The sequence below is a fragment of the Grammomys surdaster genome, unplaced genomic scaffold, assembly GCF_004785775.1.
Source record: "Grammomys surdaster isolate TR1022 unplaced genomic scaffold, NIH_TR_1.0 191, whole genome shotgun sequence".
Taxonomy (NCBI): Eukaryota; Metazoa; Chordata; class Mammalia; order Rodentia; family Muridae; genus Grammomys; species Grammomys surdaster.
In genome coordinates, this window is record NW_021604636.1 from 8,335,345 (window position 1) to 8,355,412 (window position 20,068).

Below are 20,068 nucleotides of genomic sequence, written 5' to 3' on the forward strand. Positions count from 1 at the left end.
TACAGAAATAAGCTCTGCCTAGGTAGTAATTTGTACCTGGTTTTGTCTTGATAACAATAGTCAGGTAAAGTCCCTTTAATGTATATATTTATCTATGTTGTTGTTCTCAGAATGTGGTCCCCAGGCTGGCAGCGTTAGTATCATTCAGAAACTTACTGGAAATACTGATTACAGGCTCCATTCACTATTCTTGGGAACCTCTGGGCCCAGGGGTAAAGGCGGCCAGCTGCCTTCTCTAGGCTCCGGCTGAGCTGCCTGGCATTGTCTCCAGCCTGGTTCTTATTTATTAGCATTTTCTGGGGGAATGTCTCACAAAGTGTCAGTGCTTGGGTCCCATCAGTAGGATTTGATGGAATTAGTAAGCAGCTAGTGTCCTGGCATCAGCTTTTGGTAAGTTCTAGTGGTTCTAATTATGCTCACAGCTAAGAACCATTGTCACATAGTTGTCCAAGAAACGGTTCTCCAGCCTATGATGTGGTCACCCCAAACTATCTTACTGAGAACAGCTTGACTCATGTATATGTATTATACATGGAGGCTTTTCCCTCATATGGTGGGAAGAATAACCTTCTGAGTCAAATTTGAGCCCAGAATGGATTTTCCAACAGGTAAAAAACCCATTCCCTGAGAAGCTGCTGCTGCTGCTGCTGCCTCTGCTGCTGCTGCTGCTGCTGCTGCTGTCCCTCTGGTAGGGAGACCTCAGCACATACATGTTTAACACTGCCATACTGAATGTTGAGGTTCATGACTTTAACTCTGGAAAGAAAGTTTTTTTATAAACTGAGTTTATCTCAGCAGAGCAAATCGTGTGGCTGGTACAGTAGAGTGGAACAGTTCAGTGTTGGTTCCTGGACCTTAACTGAAACTCCCTCTCTCTGCTCCATCTTAATGCTTCCGTTGTCCTGTGAGAATATTCTTGTTTCTTAATCGCAGTGCTTGCCACTGTGTGCCCTTCTTGGCAAGCCTCTCGCCCTTGTTTGTCATAGCTATTTAGATGGCAGCTACTCCATGATTCCAGATAAAAACGATCTAGATTTTCATAGGTAAGTTTGCCCAGGTGTCACTGAAGGTTCACTGATGTCAGGCAAAAATTGTTGGTACACCTTGAGGTCGGCTCACTTCTTAGAGTGTAGTGCACATTCATGTCTCCTCAGTGATACATAGATTCTCTACTTCCCCATGAAAGCTCACTGTCCCTCCAACCTCACCAAGGCCTGGCAGCTTATAAAGTCCTCTGATTATTGTTAATGCCTGGCCTGACTCTGCAGCAGCTGTTGCTTGTGAACAATACGATGCCTCTCCTCCCCCAAGAGAAGTCGCAAATGCCTCTTTTGCAGCACGTCCCACCTTTGTAGATTCAGAGAGCATAAAATAGAGTGAGAAATGAACGCAAGGCTCCTGTTTGGGGATTCAGTGCACAGCTTAAAAACTATTGCGTTTAGCCGTTTCCTGACATTGACTTTCATAGCAACAGTTTAATTTGGAGAAAATCTGCTACCTCAAATGACTAAAAGTATTTATGTGGAAAATTTTCCAAATGATTGGCTTTACTGTGTTGCTATTTTCTTTCCCCATGAATATGTGAGTATTTGGCTTTCTCCCAAGAGTTCTTTTCTGCATCACTTCTCTTCAGGAAAAGACAATTTTCTATCGAGAGTGGAAGCAGCTCCCGGAGTCTTCCTCTTTTAAGCAAAGCATTGTTTGAGCTTAAGCCACAGCATCTGTAAGAAATTTAAAGTCACCAGGTTGCTGGTGCCCTTGAGTTTTCTCCAAGGTTAAGCTCATCTGAACAATTTAGACAACATTCCCTGCAGGAGTGGCCAGCTTGTGCTGTCGGCAGCCCTGGCCTGTGCCTGGCTCCCACCTGTATCAGTCTTGGGGTTTTCTCTATGATTCCTCCATCTTTCTTAATCCTGGAAGTCTTCAGCTACCTCGACGAAGTCTTTTCTTGCCAACATCAACAATGACTCCCCATAATTCAATGCAATAATAACTTTGGATTATAACCAATCTTTCTGTAGCGTTTGACATTTTAGGTTGCATTTTCCTTACCTTCTTGGAACCATTTATCCTCTTTGTTTCCTAAAATAGTTTCCTCTTTCTTTGTCCCCTTCTTAAGTGTTGGAAATCAGCCCTAGACCCATTTCTCTTCAGACCCCTACACTCATACCGTGGAGGGGGCCCTGTGACTCTAGTTCCAATCTCCTCATCCTTGGCTAGCCCAGATCCAAGAACCAGTTCTGCGCCAATCTGAAGCTTGTTTCCTGTTGCTCTTTTAAGTTCCCAGCCTCAGGGATGGATACTTTTGTTTGCTGTGAAACTGTAATTTCTTCCTATCTCTGTCACTTTCACTATCCCTATAAAACAAGCCGACATTTTGTATTTATTTCATTTCTTCCCTGTTGTAAGTCCACATCTTTCCTGTCCTTCCACCGGTGTCTCTTTCTCCTATAGGATGAGAAACTACCAGCTCTGGTCTAGACTGCTCTATCTATCCTCCCTGTTGTCCATCCTGCATCCTCCTGTAGAGTTCTGAACATCCCAGTTCTCTGTTCAAACCCCTCAGCTCTCCTGATGACCAAGCCTCACAGTGTGACTGTCTTATTCCCTCAGCTGGAGGCCATGTCACTTTTCTTTTTGCCATATCCATATGCGGCCTTACTGGATTTCTTTTCAGTCCCCCCATCCCTACCATAGTCACTCAACTCTAGACTTTCACAAGATCCTTTCTTTTTCCTAACCCATGGCTGCTCCCCGTGCCCCGCCCTCTTTGAGTCTTAGGTTCAGAATACTTCTAAGACATGCTCTTAAGTCTGGCATATGTCCCTCTGCCAATGGCTTTAGCCTCATTGTCTCATCAAAGCACCCGCCCCCAAGGCCCATCTCACAGTTGCCCCATCTTGAAACTTCTGGTCGAGTGTCTGCCGTGCCATGACAGAAGCATACCACCCAGGCTGACTGGCCACTTCACATGTCTGATGCAGTATTTGATTCCTGGTCTGGCCCTGTGTCAAGAAATACCTAGTAAATGAAGAACGGGCCTCAAAATGAACTGCGAGCCAGCCTTCTTCATGTTACAGATGTAACTAGATGCTACAGTCTCATTTGCAATTTCTCCCTCGCCAGATAAGCTCCCCTGGCAAGAACGACTATCACTTTCCCACAAAACAGACAAAAAACTTTGTTGCAGACAAAGCAACCTATATGTCCCACAGGAAGAAAAACTTTCCGAGGTTCTGAGAATTAGCATATGGTAATTGGCAAGTCCCAGGGTATCTTTTAATTGAACCTTCACAGAAGTACCGGTAGTTTGTACTCAGTGCTGAAATTGAGTAGAACCTCATTAGGGAGGTTGTGTCGTGTCACGCCTTAGTGGAAATGGAGGGAATGGAACCGAAGCTACCCACATGGAGGCAGGCGAGACAGGGGGCAGGCTGACTGAGGCCCCGGAACCCACATGCTGGGCCGGTACCAAGTCCTGACACAGAAGAGCATGGCAGTATGACTGTGACCTTCAAAGAAGGCTAGGATTACCCTTCTCAGATCCCATCGTAACCTTCCTATTTCATGAGCTTTCCTTCCGTCCTCGCCTCCTGCTTCTCCTTTACTGCCAGTTCATGAGCACGCAGAATTTCAAGAACATCCCTCCCAAAATCACATCGGAGGAAACGGAAAGACCGCCCGGCTCAGCCCACCACAGCTTCCCTGCACCGCCGCCAATTCCTTCCCGGGTTCCATGCTGTCTGTGACTAGGATAAGACCAGAAAGGTGCCCATTTTCAGGTCCCCACCCCACCCTTTCCTGTCTCCTCCTCTCTGCTCTCACCACAGTGGCTTCTCCAAAATCCTCATCTTATGGACACAGCCCAAATGCCCCTCCTCGGTGAAGCTTTTCTTATGTCAACACTCCAACAAGTGGCCCCCGCACTTTTCTGCAGCACCGGGGACCATATTTGTATCACCCTGCCAAGTCTGAGAACCTTGTTTGGTTCTCAGGCATGTCTTGTTTCTATGTTAAGTTATAAACTTCTAAGGAAGACTCTTTTGTTCTCAGCATGCCCACACTGTCTAGCTCAGTAGGTGTTTAGGGACACTTGATGTAGGAGGAGAGATCTAGGGAGAAGGACAGCACAGGGGTTCATTGCAGGGGGTGGGACGGTAGAGGCTCAGCCTTGGTGCTGAGAACAGTCATTCTGGGTTATATTTCTGCTCTGTTACTTAATGAGCATGAGACATGGGACAAATTACACTATTTGTCTGTGCCTCCATTTCTGTACCTGTAGAAGACAAAATCATATATACAAAATTATACCCTCTACCTATGATTGTTGCGAGGTGTAAAAAGTAGGAATTGTAAAGCACTTAGCACAAGGCCTTTGCCTCCTGAGCACTCGGAGCATATCGGAATCTCCAGCATGGAAGGCCAGCCAAGACACCCCCATAGAAAATACTGCTGTGTACACTAAGGGCAAAGGGCGTCTGTGACTAATGTGACAAAACAAATTAAATCTAAGTTGTTGCCTATAGAAGGCCAGTATGGCCTCATCTTCCTGAGAACTCAGGTGCCTGCTTTTTGGAAATGGTGAATCTCCTCTCTCTAAATCAATGGGATCGCTTTGACAAGAAGATGGCAGTAATCAAGGCTACTCGATACTCAAATACGGGCAGCAGAGAGTGATGATGTGTTTTATAAAACCAAGAATATGTTTTAAACAGAGAGGTATGGTGTGGTGGGAGGGGGTGCCTCAGCGGGGCTATGCTGAGGCATCCCTCCCCCTGAGGTACCAGCCCAGCCATAGGAAGGGTCTAGAATAGAATAGAGATTATTTGTGGGCATGGGAAAGGGAGTCGAGAAGAGAGTAGAGGCAGAGAAAGAGAGAGGACAGAGGACAGAAAGAGGGTTGGGGGGGTAGGGTAGGAGGAGAAGCTGGCCAAGAACACTTGGAGGAGGGAGAGGGAGAAAGGGGTTAGGGAGAGAAGAGAGTCAGAGTCAGAGAGAGTCACAGAGGCCAAAAAGTCCCTTTTTTAGCAAGCCAGATCTACCTGGCTGTTGCTAAGTAACTGCTGGGTGGAGCATAGAAGGAATACCATCAGAGAGGGCCAGGTGAGCTCATAGCGTTGAGCTATGTCTTAGTGCACCCTGTTTTAACATCTGATGATTTGAAAGAAGATGGGAAGCTAATGCTGAAGGGAGAAAGTCATGTTTTTGCTGCCATCTACAGATGTCAGAGTGCAATTTGTAAAGTTTCCCTGATATGCCCATAAGTGCACTTCATGGAGAGACATTATTTATGAAGCATAGTTTAAGTTCTAGTAACCTAAATAATTTAAGTACATGGTTACAGTAATTTTTTACCCTGCTTTCTAAAAGTATGCGCATTTAGTCAGTAATTTAATCTTTATAGCTCCTCAAGCTGTGTCCACACTTGTCGTCAGAAGGCTGTGTCATAACTCAGGATCCTGTGGTTATTGCTCAGGGCACCTTTGCTGTAGCTACGGCAGCTAGTCGACAGGGTCAGGGCTGAAAATGGTGGCAGAGAAGCCTGAGTCCAGCTGGACTTTACTCCAGGATTTCCTGTATCTCACTGGTTATGGAATCACTGTAAACTGCCTCTCATCGTTTGGCTTGAGAAATCAAACCAAGTAAAATCGAACTGTGGAGTAGCACCCCTTCCAAGATGGTTCCCATTGTGCTCTTGTCGCTATACTGCACGTGTCAGTTAATTATGGGCCACCTACCTGTCCTGTGTCTCTTTTCTAAAGGGTTAAATATAGACAAGAGTTGTTGGAGAAGCGTTTGATGGAGAGAAAAAAATTGGCCCTTCAAGAAGTCCAGGAAGAAGAAGAGAGAGAGAGGCGGCTGGAAGCCCTACGAAAGCAGGTGTTTTCAATTTTTCGTTTGTTTTTTAAATGTTTTTGAGTGTGCTAATTATATTATTACTGGGACTTAGACCACGATACCTGCTATACAAAATGTAACTTTTCCAAACTAGGACATGGTTTTCATTCCCAGGAGCCAGTGAGGTTTATGTTGAAGCAGGTCCAATTTCTTGATATATTTAAAGAAGTTTATCAGCAGCATTTAAAAAGCTCCCTCCCAGGATCTAAGTGTGTCCATACCCCCTCTTCGTTCATTATCCAAACAGTATCGGTTTGCAGCAGTGAAACTCTTGTTTCCAGTCAAAGGACTTCCCTGTCCTCAAAAATGTGGTAGAGCAAGATAATCCACTCTCAAGTGGGAACCTTTGCTTGGAAAAATCCCACAGTCAACAAGCCCATTTAAGCACCACTTTACAAATACCCCCTTTGTATAGCATTAAAAGCCTCCCACGGCCTTGCCTAAGAAAAGTAGGCAGAGTAGGTAAAAGTGGATAGTACATGGCAAATGCAGGGATTTTAGAAATTGAGAAGTGAGATAGTTCCTCTGGTAATTTTGCCAGAACTTTGGAACCAAAAAGTTGGTTAGGGAATCTTTGAGCCCCAGAGGTTTGTTCAACTGATAACTACACAGCCTAGCCAATGGGAAGTGGTTGTGTAGTCCCCTTTCTGAATGGAGGTTGTACAAACTTTGACCTTGATTGTCCTTCAACACCGGAACAGCTGGTTAAGTAGTCAATGCCAGAGGACACTTGAGTCATTTACTTAACCTGTCTTGGCTCTGTTTCCTCAGCTGGAAAATGGGAATACTAAAGCCAGTACCTGCCCCATAGGTTTGCAGTAACCGGAGTTCAAAGTTGTGAGTGCTTACTAAGTGCAAAGCCCTCTTCCAATGCTTTCAAGTGAAACTTGGCTTGATTCCTCAGTATCCCTCTGAAGTAAGTACTATTGACATCCCATGTTGTGAAAGCAGAAACCAAGAGGTCAGATGCTTTTCCAGGGTCACATACCTAATAGCATCAAATAGGACTCCTGTGAGACAGCTCTCACATAGTCCTCCTCCTCTTCGATAAAATGGGCTGTAGAGATGACGTCAAAGCATAAGAATATAAAATCTCTTTATTCTATATCTGAAAAAAATCAAATTATTCAATCACTAGCAAAGAATTACAAGCTATGGCTTTCCGGAGACAGCCTTAGCGTCACAACCACTGAATACGTTCTTGTTACAAATGTAACTGGTTACAGAATTCATGTGACTAGAACTCCTTCTAACCAGTAGTCTTTTAAAGAAGAAGTCCTGTGCTCTCATCACATGGAGTCAGTGTTTAGAACTGTAATATATGGCATTTGGGCTAGAAAGCCTGTAATAATTAAATTACATCTGACCCCAGTCGTTTTATTACAGTTTTGAAATGGCATGGAAATGCCATTGACCTCATGCAAATTCTTGACTTGCAGAATTAATAGGCAGGTGTTGGCAATGGTGCATATGATTGACAAAACCAGTGGCTTCTTTTCATTAAGATCTGGGTCAGAATAGTTATTACTATGCAGGACAAGGACTTTGTGTTAAAATGACTCTCCAGCTTAATAGTAAAAAGGCAACTCACTGTCTTTAACAGTCCCAAGGAATCTACTTGCCTAGTACAGTGGAAGTACACCCAGTTTGTCCAGCAGTGACTGAGCAATTGACTTTACTAGAAAGCCTTGTGGTGCTGTTACTCATAACCATAGATTGATAGCTGCTGAAATATGAATTTTTGCTGCTATTTGTCATTTTCAAGGGGGGTTTTCAATGTAAGATTGCCTCTGACTTCTATTACACAGATGAATATATATCTGAACTCAATCATAATTGTGACCATTTAATCGTTATAGGTGGTTATAATGTTTTGTTTGACATGTGTTTTAACTCATTTGTAAGTGACTGGGGCTGGCCTGGATTTAATATCCCTTTGCTCTTTCCTCTACAGTTTTAGACTTAAGAAGTTTTTTAATGGCCACCAAGCAAACCCATAATCTTACCCAGAAACGTTTAGCTTGTACCCCATCTTGAGTGGCTCTGCTTTCTCTTCTCTCAGGTTGCTGTCACTGTCCAGTCTGATCCAGTTAGAATGATGTCAGAGACACTGGCCTGGAAAGCTAGGACAGGAGTTGAAAATGAGGAAGAATTCATTCTTCAAAAGCCCCTCTTTACATTGACTACTTACAACGAGCAGCAGGTACTTATGGGAAGTGGCATTGCTGGTGTAAAATCCATGCTGAGAACAGGAAGAATTGCTCGAGTGTGTGCTTTGAGTTACAAATGAATTTTAATATTTACCTGGAGATACCCTATATATTAGCATATTTTCTCTTTGTAAATAATACACATAATTGCTGTATGACTCTAAATATTATAAAAGTGCAACATAAAACAGTGTAAAATCATATCTGTCATTAAAAGAGGTTTTGCAATATTTTATTCAAAAGTCATTGATTTGAAAAAAAAGTCATCGGTATTTCTTTAAGGTTCAAAGATTCCTCTGTTGTATTATGACTTTATATTCTAAATTCATGGCATAAATCCTGTTAAATGGGCAACTAATGAGGCAGTACTGAAGACAACTATCACCACTGAGGGATTGTGGAGCTGTTTGCAGGAGCTTAGAATGTGTGTTGTTTGTGACTAGAACTGAGGAAAGAGATTTAAAAGAATTTTCAGCAGAGAAGCGTAGGAAAGAAGACACATGAATGCATGGATATCACCCAAATTAAGGGAGCAAGCAGTCATGAGTTTTACAGAATTAGGGAGATCACGCCAAAATCCTCAAGAAACCTGTTGCCAAATGAGTTCAAAGTGCCTCTCCTGAGTGCTGCATACTTGATGGAGAATAGTAAGGTTAAAATTTCATTTGTCAGTAATCAGATATTTATGAAATAGACACTGTATTCTGGGTTCAGTGAAAGAGTGTAGCTCTTGGCTCCAACCTAAATGAGCCAGACTGATCCTTCCTGGAAGAAGTGACTCTCTAGGTCAAGAAGGGAAGTATCATATTCAGAAGTTGCACAGCGTGAGGCCAGTTCTGTGCCAGCTGTGAGGAGAGAACGGAGATCTCTGCCTGGGAGGTTACAGAGTTGGCGCTTCTGAGCGTGAGCAGAGTTAACAATCTGGGCCAGTTGTTACTAAAAAAACTCGTTCAAGATGATTTACAGTTTAAAGGGAAAGGAGGCTGATGTGCACAGGGAGAAGAATTCCTTTCAGGAATGTGTAGGTATATCTCTCTAGAACCAGTTGCGATAGTAGAGAAGACAACTGGGTCCTACACAGGCTAAACTCAGAGGAAGGAAAGGTCCTACGTCTCTGGACCAAGCTATCAGGGGTTTCCCAGGCAGAGAAGACCAAGAGAAGGCCCTTCGCTGAGTGTCTTCACTGTGAGACAGAGGCCCGGGCACAGGTTAAGTGCAAAACTGAGAGTGGAAACTTGGTCTAGGGCCCAGCTGTGATACACAGGAAGCCTTTCTACTCAGACATCTGACCTTTATCCCGTGACCAGACATGCTATTTTAAAGAAGGTAAGTTAAATGATGACATTTGTATTTTATCCTTGGATCCCGAATGGAAAATAGATGGATGTTGGGGGAGAGGAATGGAAGTGGTGTTTAAAGAGTCATGCGGAGCTCGGGCTGGAGAGATGGAGGGGATAAAGAGAGCGAAGACCATTTCCTCTTAGTCCAAGCTAGACAAGTACCGCAATCGCGCATTGTGGATTCAAATCCATGCTCGAGATTTACTGGCTGCGTGCACTCGCCTAAGCTATTAACATCTTTATGTTTGCTTTCTTCATCTTTAAAATAATTACTTGCAAAGTTCTTCTGGGGATTAGAAATAATAAATATCAACTGCCTAGGATATTGCCTGGTATTCGGCAGTGATTCAACAAATTATTGCCGTTTTGTGGATCTGTCATTAACCATATAAGAACACAGAAGGAAAAACAAGCCTGGGGAGCAAATTTGTTTTGCCTGTGTCACGTTTAGGGTGAGGAGGTCTAAAGCATCCTTTCAAGAAACTGATTAGCAGTCTATTGGGAGGAGAAACCTCTCTCTTCATTTACTTTTTACTCAAAAATTCGATAATGGAAAAAAAAATTTAAGGCTCCACAGCCCTGGTTCTGGAGGAGGTGAATCCTGGAGAGAATTCGGGAGTAAACAGCATACAGATCTTACAGGGAGTGGAAGTCCTTGAAAGTGAGTCAGAATATCTGGGGATAGAAGAGAAGCCTGGGTCCTAGGCTCAAATAGTTGTTTCTCAGACAGGGACCTCTGGATTATTCTGATCTCAAACTCCTCAGTACTCCAGCCCTGCTTCTGATTGGTTGTCATTGAGTCTTCCCTTCAGTTAGGTTGTCTCTACTTCCAGACAGGTTTAGGTATTTATTACTTCATGTCTAGACAGTCACAGTAACCTCCTGAGCTTCCCCTCCCTCCATCTCTTTTTTCCCCCTACCACCTTAATTTATTCTGACTTTATGATCAGATTCATCTTATGCAGGCACACTTGGATGCTAAAAGCAGAAACAAACACCCATGACACTTGCTAGCACGGCCTTCAAGGCTGCGAGATCCAAGCCCCAGTTGGCGTGTCCTTTCGTGGCCAAGCTCCTCAGTGGCACAGTACTCTGCTCAAAGTCCCCTCATCACTTCAACATTTGTATGTGAGGCCTCCCTGTCCGATTAGATCTCTCTTCCTCCCCCTCTGACTGCTGGAAGATTAAGTCAGACTTCAAGGTTGCCCTGGTTGTTTCTTACCCGAGAGCATCCTCATGCCAGCACCACCGCACACACCTCCACGTTTCACTACACAAGGCAGAGCCGTTTGCTGGTTATCTGTGAACCTCCCTTTGCTCCCGTTCAGTCAGGAACCTCATGGAGGGTGCTGTTTTCAGAAGCTTACGACTATATCTTTTAGGAAATTGGATAACATCAGACTCAGGTAAAATGGCCATATGTGGTCATCGCTTATCATGACATTTAAGATTCATAGGAAGGAGACTATGGGCCAGTCAAGTATAAATGAGAACAGAAGCTGGGGTGTCTGTGTCTACTCCAACTTAGCATGGGATGGCTGGGGCATTTTCCAGTTCTGTTTGAAATAGAAATCCAGCCTGAGATTCTCTTTTTCAAAGAGTGATCGTGTATTTGTCCACAATTTGCGCATTACTAAATGATAGCAAAGTTACAGTGGCCGTTAGATGAGCAGGGTGCTGGAGAGGTGACCAAGCAGTTAAGAGCACTTGTGGATCTTGCTAGGGGCCTGGATTTGGTTCCCCAGAGCCATCTCACAACTCATAACTTCCCACAACTCTAGTTCTAGGCGTTGATATTATCAAATTAACCAAGATCATGGGACTTCTGTTACCCATGCCATAGCTTGGTAAGCTGTAGTCTGGAAAAATACATAAATATTATTTGCAAGAATTATCGATTCCATAGCTACATTGTTTCTTTTTTGTTATTTTACAATTTGAGTTTTAATTATGCAGGATTCATTAAGCAACTTGCCATGCCTTCTCCTAGTCCCTGTGAGCACTACACAACCACATGGTACATAACCATGCAGGCAGACACACACTCATACACTTAAAAATATGGCTTTCTTGAATAACAGCCCCCTGAAAATATATTCCAAAGACTGATTTTATTTATTGAAGTAGATTTATTTTACAACCCTTTATTTATATGATTCTAGCCAACAATAGATAACCATTAGTAAGTAAGGTTCATCTATTCCGTTTTAAAATAAGTTTAATAAATTGTATTTGATTGATGTAGTAAACAATATTGAATTCACTCTATGCTGGAAATAAACACTACACTGGAATGTGATAGTGTAAAACACAGTTTGGACACTTTCAGTAAAAACTCTGCAGTCACAGAACTAACAAGCTTTATTACCATCTAACCATCCACCTTTAAAAATTATGCAACTTGGGAAAACAAACCTGAACGATATGATGTACTTCAGCTAAATGAGTCATTGTTTACTTAAACCCCATTTTTTTTTTTTGTCTACAGATAACTTCTGACCCTCGACTCCGATTTGAGTTAGCACTTCGAGAAGCTGGACTCCATAAAACACAGTATGCCAAGGAGATGCTACCAAAAATTGGTCCTCCGAAACCTCCAAGGAAGGACACAGAATCGACAGTGTTCAAGGTCATGTGAGCCAACACTGTGAGGATACGGATACTGATATTCACTGCTTCGAAATGCTTAAAAAACCACTGCACGCAGAAATCATAGCATTTATTAAACAACCTTCCCTTTTTTAATCTTCAAAGTTTTGTTCATCATTTGCTTTTCCTTTAAATAACATGTATTATCAGCAAATTTACCAAAATTATGAGACTTTGGTCTGTATGTTGTGATTTGGTTGGCTGTTATTTTGGAGGGTTTTCTTTTTTCTGTAAAGAGGAGCTGAAAATAACCATTTGCAAGAATTGTCTTTTCCATGGGCGCGTGCATTTTGGCTTGTTATCTCAGTATTTGACTTTTAATTATGGAAGCTTCATTATCATTAATACTTCTATTGTTTCTTGGTTATTCTAAGAGGAGATTAAACTGTTATCTAAATTTAGAAATCAGTTTGGTGCATCATGTTTATTGCAAACTAATTATCTGAGCAACTTCAGCTTTCAAATCTGGCTTAAAAAGAAATTAGACGTAGTGTCTCCATCACGGGAATACCTGGGGTTTTTTCACTGAGAAAACATGACAATGTGGTCATTTAGAAGGAAAAACTGGAATTTTATGATACTTGAAATGTTATTAAAAGTTTCTAATTATCTAAGAAATACCTAGATGAATTTCTTGAAAAGGAGTATCTCAAATAAAGCTTGTCTACATGTTTTTGGCTATTTCTAAAAGATAGCAAGAAAATATTTCAGCAAGAAAATGTGTTTTTAAATCTTCTAGTTGCTAATAGTAGTAAGGAGACTGACTTCTTTATTTTTCTTTGCTGCCATCTCCTGTATCTCCTGTCCACCCTTAGCCCCTGGGATATTATCTCTAGCTAGTTGTGAGTTGCTCTGAAAACAACAAAATCCAGGGCTGTGGATGAAGCTCAGTGACCAGGACACTTGGCTATAAAGCCCAGAGCCCTGACTCTGATCCCCAGTGTCCTATAAACTGAATGTGGTGGGACGCACAATGCTAGCACTTGGGAGATGGGAAGCAGAAGCAACAGGCTGTATAGTCAATTTACAGCCAGCCTGCAGTACAGGACACTCTGTTGAAAAAGAGAGAGAAAGATGGGAGAGAGCAGGTGAGGAGAGATGAGGGGAGCAGGAAGAGAAACAAGAGCGTCACAGAAAACAGGCTGATTGCGGCTCTTCATGATCACTCGCGGCATCGCAAATGTAAGTAGAATCAGCCCAATCTGTCAGAATACATTGCCTTCTATGTAAGAGTTCTACGTGGGGGAGGGGTGGCGGGAGGTGAGAAGACCTTATCCACACCCCAAGGTTCATCCTAAGGCTTCCTTGCTTAAGCTCTTTGCAGCATTATAATATCTCAGCAAAGAGTGGAGAAGTCCTTAGGAAGAGAGGGAGAGTGGTGGGCATGGATTTGTCTTGGGGGTCTTTCTAGGGGTCAAAGTGTTATTTTATGGGGCCCTGGCCATAAACCCATGGAAAACTGCTGTGACAAAAATCATCATGTGCAGACAGAGCGATCTGGGTGCTGCTGAGCCTGTGGCTGCTTACTGTCCTGGACATCCACACCAAAGTCCTGGGGTGGCATTCAAACACTGCTGACACACGAACTCTTTTAAACTCTCTTAAGAGCTAAAGACTTGGGGATGGAGAGATAGCTCAGTGGTTAAGAGCACTGGCTGCTCTTCCAGAGGTCCTGAGTTCAATTCCCAGCAACCACATGGTGGTATCCCATCTGTAATGGGATCCAATGCCCTCTTCTGGTGTGTCTGAAGACAGCTACAGTGTACTCATATGCATAAAATAATTAAATAACTCTTAAAAAAAAAAGAGCTGGAGCCACCTTGGTAGCATGTAGCACCTAGTGTTCTGAGAGATAGGGAGATGTCCTACATTGTGGTTGTATGGAAACTGAGTGTAGATATGGACCGCAAAGCAGTCTAGCCATGGCCTATGCCCTTGACTCAGTCTCTAACAGTTTTCTTTATTGTTTAAAAGAAGTTGTATTAATAGTAGCTATTAATCCCTGAGTACACACTGAATGCTTAGTGTTAGTATGTGCTTCCCCTATGATACTTGATCATCCTCACAGCCTTATGATAGGGTTCTTGTCATCTTAAAGATCTAGAAATAAGTTCAGGAAGATGAAATAATATACGTTTATCAGTTGCCTTCAAATAGAGACCTTAAATTATTGTAGTGAGTTCCACTATTTTTAAGTGAAATGAAAGAAAATAATCTGAAATCTGAAGATCAATAAACACGTGAAAAGATAAAAATGCTTATTCATACCCCTAGTGAATGACCAGTGCCCACTTACCAGACTGTCAATGAATGTAGTAGTCACAGAAAAATAGAAAGGCTAGAGATGGTGGTACAAGCCTATAATCCCAGCTATATAGGTGGAGGCCAACCTGGGCTACATGACATATCCAAATGTGTCCAATGTCTCCAAAGCCAAAGGAGCACAAAACAACTGTATGGTAGAACACTCTTGCTTAGGAGCACTTGGTAGGTGGAAGCAAGAAGATCAGAGGTTCAAGGCCAGCCTCGGCTTTATAGCCAGTGTGAGGCTAGGTAGGGTCTATCAGACATTGTCTCAAAGAAAGACAAAGAAAATAGGAAGCATGTGTTAGTGTGGGTTGGAAAGTTTTCCCTCCCCTCTTTTTTTTTTTTTTTTTTTTGCAATCTTTGATCCAGCAACTGTCCATCTAAGATGTGTGCCATTGAGAGGCTCCTGAAGCCGTGTGTAGGGAGGAAGAAACCGGGCTTCGCAAAGAAAAACAAACTACATTTCATCAGCAGTAAACTGGATGGACAGAAAAACTATGATATATATTTGTTTATAGAATTACATATCACAAAGGAAATGTGGAGAAATTTATCGATATTGACGTGATATTTACCAAAAGGAGTGAGATGTCATATTTCATTTATCTAAAGAACAAAAATCCTGCCAAGATAATCTGTATTGCTTATGAATACAAGGAAGGCAACAGAATAGAGAAAATAAAATAAAATAAAATAAAATAAAATAAAATAAAATAAAATAAAATAAAAATAAAATAAAGGTGGCAATTACCTCAGGTGACTCAGGAGACAGACAGGACTGAAGACCCACAGGTTCCTGAAACTGTTGTATTGCTTAACCAGGGATGTGGTTAAAGAGTGTTTCTGATCATTTCGGGTGCATATATGTAATTTATATAGTTACAGGCCAAATAAATTCCAGAAAAATTAAAAAGGAATATAAAAGAAGCAAATAATTAAAAGCATAATTTATTCATACACATCAACAGTAGTCTTTTCAGTACGGTCTGGAATAATAGGCCCGATTTGCAGACATTTCTGAAATAGTAAGTCCTGTCTCTTCTTGGGAGTCTTGCTTTCTTGGCATATTTCTTGACATATATTCCCTTAATGTTACTGTTCCCCAGTATAGTGACCTGTTACACTTTGGTCCTTGCTGGTCTAGTTTTCCTGGATGACTTGGGAAAAAAAAAGGAATATGTACCTAAGAACAGCAAGCATTGTATTGTTGTGTACATTCGTGCATGCATGTGTACTGGGTTATAACAATAACAAAAATGTATTTCTTAGTAGTGCTCTATAACTAATTGAAACTGTGCTGAAGAGACGTCTCAGCAGTTAAGAGCACGTGCTGCTCTTGCTGAGAACCCTAGTTTGGTTCCCAGCACCCATACCGGGAAGCTCATAACTACCTGTAATGCTGGCTCCAGGGGATCTGATGAGATCCTCTTCTAGCTTCTGTAGGCATCTATACTCAAATGTACACGCGCACTCGTGTGCATGCGCGCGCGCACACACACACACACACTTTAAAATAAATAAATCTCAAAGAAAGAGAGAGAGAGAGAGAGAGAGAGAGAGAGAGAGAGAGAGAGAGAGAAGGAAGGAAAAAAGGAAAAGAAAAGGAAGAAAAACCTGCTACTCTCAATCCCATTGTTAGTAAATGGTATCCTATGATTGATTCATCTCTCAGTCTTCGAGGGTGATGGGCTGCCAGCATTTGGAAGAAGAATATGTTATCTGTCTTGTAGGAAGACCCTTCCTTCCTCCTGAATCCAGTCTAGGCTCCCTTTTACTTCCTCTTGAGGAAGGTACTGCACTCATGTGAGCATTGAGTTTCCTTCCTTCACAATGTTACAAGAATTCTGCTGCTGCTCATTTTCTTTCTTATATCTTTAAGCCTTCCTTTAGTTTACAAACATGTTGGAATAAATCCCAGCATTTGAATAAATCTCTGTCAACATCATGCTGTCCTCTAACTACTACTACTCAGCTACTTCTTGCCACTCAAAAAACACCTTCAAAGAGTTGCCTATAGACACTGGACGCCTCTCCTGTCTTCCCATTACTGCTTTGCACTCAGATCCAGCCTTGTGCTGTTCTGCTACTGTTCTTAGCTAGGTCACCAATGATTTCCATGCTTGTAAACAGCGGGCTTGTAAACCTCTGTCCCATTGACTTGGTGGTAGCTTTTGGTCCAGGTGGCAGCAGCCCACCTTGGAACAAGTTCTTCTTCTGGTTTCTGCTACTCTACCTGTTTTCCTTCTACATTGGCCGTGTCTCAGTTTCCTTTGCCAATTCCCCCAGCTCTACATGTGGGAATATTCTGGAATTGTACCCTTTAGGCTGATTGTGCTTTATTGTGGTCACCCAGGGGGATATCCTTACCTTATAGGTTTACTTCTCATCGGTTTGGGGGCATCTTTTAATATATAGTACTTACCTTCTTTGCCTGTTGACCCCTTGGAATTTATTTTTTGAAGAACAAACATTTACACATAGCACTTCCTAGAGCACACTTTGTCCCTCAGGTTCCTAGCTCCTCTTCCACCTCTGTCCTTTGCATAGACTATGAGCTGATACCCGAGGCTAGCTTTATCTGATATGATTCTGATTCTTCTCTATTCTTCTCTCCAATACACTTCCTTCGGCTGCCTATTCTCCCTCATTTATTGGTGGGAAAAGCATTTGGATGTTTTGGGAAATTTTTACTACTGCTAACTCTCTGTGCTTAGAGTCATTAATTAAGAACCACATAGTTGATAAACTGTAGTGATTGGTTTCTGTCAACCTAACACAAATCTAGACACACCTGGAAAGAAGGAACCTCAAAACTGAGTAATTGCCTCCATCAGACTGGCCTCTGGGTAGGTCTGTGGGCATTTTATTGATCAGTAGGTGAAGTAGAAGGATTCTCATCCATAGTGGACAATGTTCAGGCCTGGTCTGTGTGAGAAAGGGAGCTGAGCAGGTCAGGGGAACAAACCAGTGAGCAAGCATTCCTCGGTGGCTTCTGCTTCATCCAGAAGCCTTGAGTTCCTAGCTGAATGTCTGTGACCTGTAAGGTGATATAAACTCTTACCTCTCAAGTTGCTTTCGGTCACAATGCAAGAAAACATGTTGGGACACATCCACAGTATAACCAGGCCTTCCTCCTCTATTGCTGACAATATTAGATGAAGAAAAGTCTTTTCCTCTCCTCATATTTGGTGATATAAAAGACAAAGTCAACCGGTTTGTTTGCTTCTTAACATTTTTTTTTTAAGTAATGAATTGGTTTTCAGACAGCCTCCAAAGATGATTGATTTCATTGTATCTTCATGGTCATGGATTTTAATATGTTTAGCCTCATAATCTATTGAAGAGTCATTCTTTTTCATGTTCCAATTATCTCCTCCTTGCCCAGTGGCTCAGGAATTCTGACTAAACAGTCTCATAGATTCAATACCCCATCCTCATAGATTCAATACCCCATGCTGTTCCAGTTTCTATTGCTCTGCACAAAAAGCTGTGCTCAAAACTGGTTGGTTTCTTATCTTTCATCACCCTGCGGTTTGATTTGTTACAGACTCCAGCATCTGTATTCATCCCTTATCTCTCTTAGAGCAAATTACCATAAAGTTACAGGCTCATGCACTATGGTGTACTGTTTTGGATATCTGACATCAGAATTGGATGTGCAACCTAAAATCAGGCTGTGAGCAGGGCAATGCTGTTCTCTGGGGCTCAAGGTAGAATCTGTCATTTTGAGTTTCTAGAGCCTACTCATCATCCTTAGTTTGGGGTCCCCTTCATTTGTCTTCAAACCAAAGGTGATAGGTGTATCTTCTGTCTCTTTCTCTTCTACTAGTAAGGATTCTTGCAATGGCTATTAGCTCACACTAGTGAGGATAGTCTCTTTACTTCAAGGTCAGGTGATTGGTAATCCTACTGTCATTTGCTACAGATCCTAGAGAAACAGGATGTCTGGAGTCATTATCTTCCTGCCACAAGGTGTTTGATGGAGCGCAGTCGATTACTAGTTGAGGTCGTAGTTATCTCAAAGCTCAGCTGGGCTAGACGGTCAAGAAGACTCCCTGTCACCCATGGCAGAAGATGGTATCTGTTGGCTAGGAGCTCATCTGAGCCGAATCCTGGGCCAGATACAAGTGCTCTCCACATGTGCTGGGTTCCAAGAGGAAACAGAGACACAAGCATGTTAAAGCTCTGAGACCTGGGAGGTGCAGCTGGAACCAGTCTGTCTGGATTCCTCAGTCACCACAGTGCTCTCCTAGATGCAAAAGGGCTGAGAAATAAACTCCCCTTATCCATAATCTATGGCAATGGCTTCCCTCCATTGTAGAAGAGTTATGTGAATTGCAAGATATTTTACCGCCATGCTTCAACATTTTGTCACATTTGTCACCGGGCATATCAGAACAAGCCAGGGTCCTTTACACTTTCTATTCTGACCTAGAGTCAGAATTTTCTCTAACAAGCTCAGGGTTTCATTGGTAGGAAATAGTATGTCAGTTTGGATCCTGAGGTCCTATACTGCTCAGGGTTGACCTATTCTAGGCCCTTTCTATGAGCATATATTCTAGAACATATATTCATGTATAAGCATGTACATCCACATATGCATACAGATATACACTAAACAGGCCCATAAGATCACAGACATTATTAGTCCATTCTGTTACCATTTCTCATTTAAATTCCATGGTGTGTTGTTTCATGTCTTCCACTTTCAAATGTATTTTCTTTTTTCCTTATGGAGGATTTGGATGTTCCTTGACAAGAAGTCAAAATATGACATCATTCCTCATTGTATTATCCCCCACTTTATGCACCTAACAGACAGGATAAAATGCCAATATGACAGCCACAAATTCTTCAGCTGTAGGCATCGTACTCTTCCTTCTTTTGTTTTAAATCCATTGTGTTTTTATGCAGGGAATTATGTAAATATGATATACTCTCCATTAGCTCCTAAGTTCTTTTCTAAATGTTTTTCTTTGCAAATTCATTATAAACACAATGGGCACATGATCATATAACCCTCCATTTCCTTCTCCAGCTCCACACCTAACTCTCTCAGCCTCGTGAATGTCAGTCATCCAACTTCATGTCCTCTCTCTTTACTAAATAACCTGCTAAGGGACTGGAGAGCTGTCTCAGAACTGGCTGTACTTCCGTAGAACCCAGGTTGAAACCCAACTTCTGCTTAGCAGTTCATAACTGCCTATCTGTAACTCCAGTTCCAGGGCCTCTCTCTGATTCCCTCTTCTGGCTTTTGAGGGCACCAAGCACACAAGTGGTGCACAGATACACATGGAGGCAAAACATCCATGCACATAAAATACGATTTTAAAAAATTATAAAAAATAACTCATTAAGTCCAATTAACCTTGACCATATATGTGATGAATGTGGAGCCGTTCTCTGGAGAAACCTATCAGAGGCCCCAGAAAAGAGCAGGTCTCCCTTGACAGCCAACAGCTCCTCTGTTAGGGCTGAAAAATCAGGAGATCCTCTTCCATCCGTGCTAGAGTTTTGGCTGACTTGATTTTGTGCAGGTCACCACAGCAACTGTGAGTTTGTGAGTTCAGTGGCCGAACAGATGACAGCTCCTCCTCCTTCTCCTCCCCCTCCCCCTCCCCCTCCTCCTCCTCCTCCTCCTCCTCCTCTTCCTCCTCCTCCTCT

General features: G+C 42.4%; 1 protein-coding gene across 4 annotated transcripts in view; it reads left to right on the forward strand.

Moving 5' to 3' along the window:
- Positions 1-13,894, forward strand: part of Ccdc148 (coiled-coil domain containing 148) — a 255,563-nt gene extending 241,669 nt beyond the window's left edge. For 3 of the 4 annotated variants that reach the window (XM_028769251.1, XM_028769250.1, XM_028769249.1), the window contains 3 exons: positions 5,763-5,880; positions 7,961-8,101; positions 11,937-13,894. In XM_028769251.1, coding sequence (XP_028625084.1) covers positions 5,763-5,880; positions 7,961-8,101; positions 11,937-12,086 — 409 coding nt within the window. In that variant the 3' untranslated portion in view covers positions 12,087-13,894. The remainder of the gene's footprint in view (positions 1-5,762; positions 5,881-7,960; positions 8,102-11,936) is intronic. The other variant, XM_028769248.1, reaches the window with a different exon arrangement.
- The last annotated feature ends 6,174 nt before the right edge of the window (positions 13,895-20,068 follow it).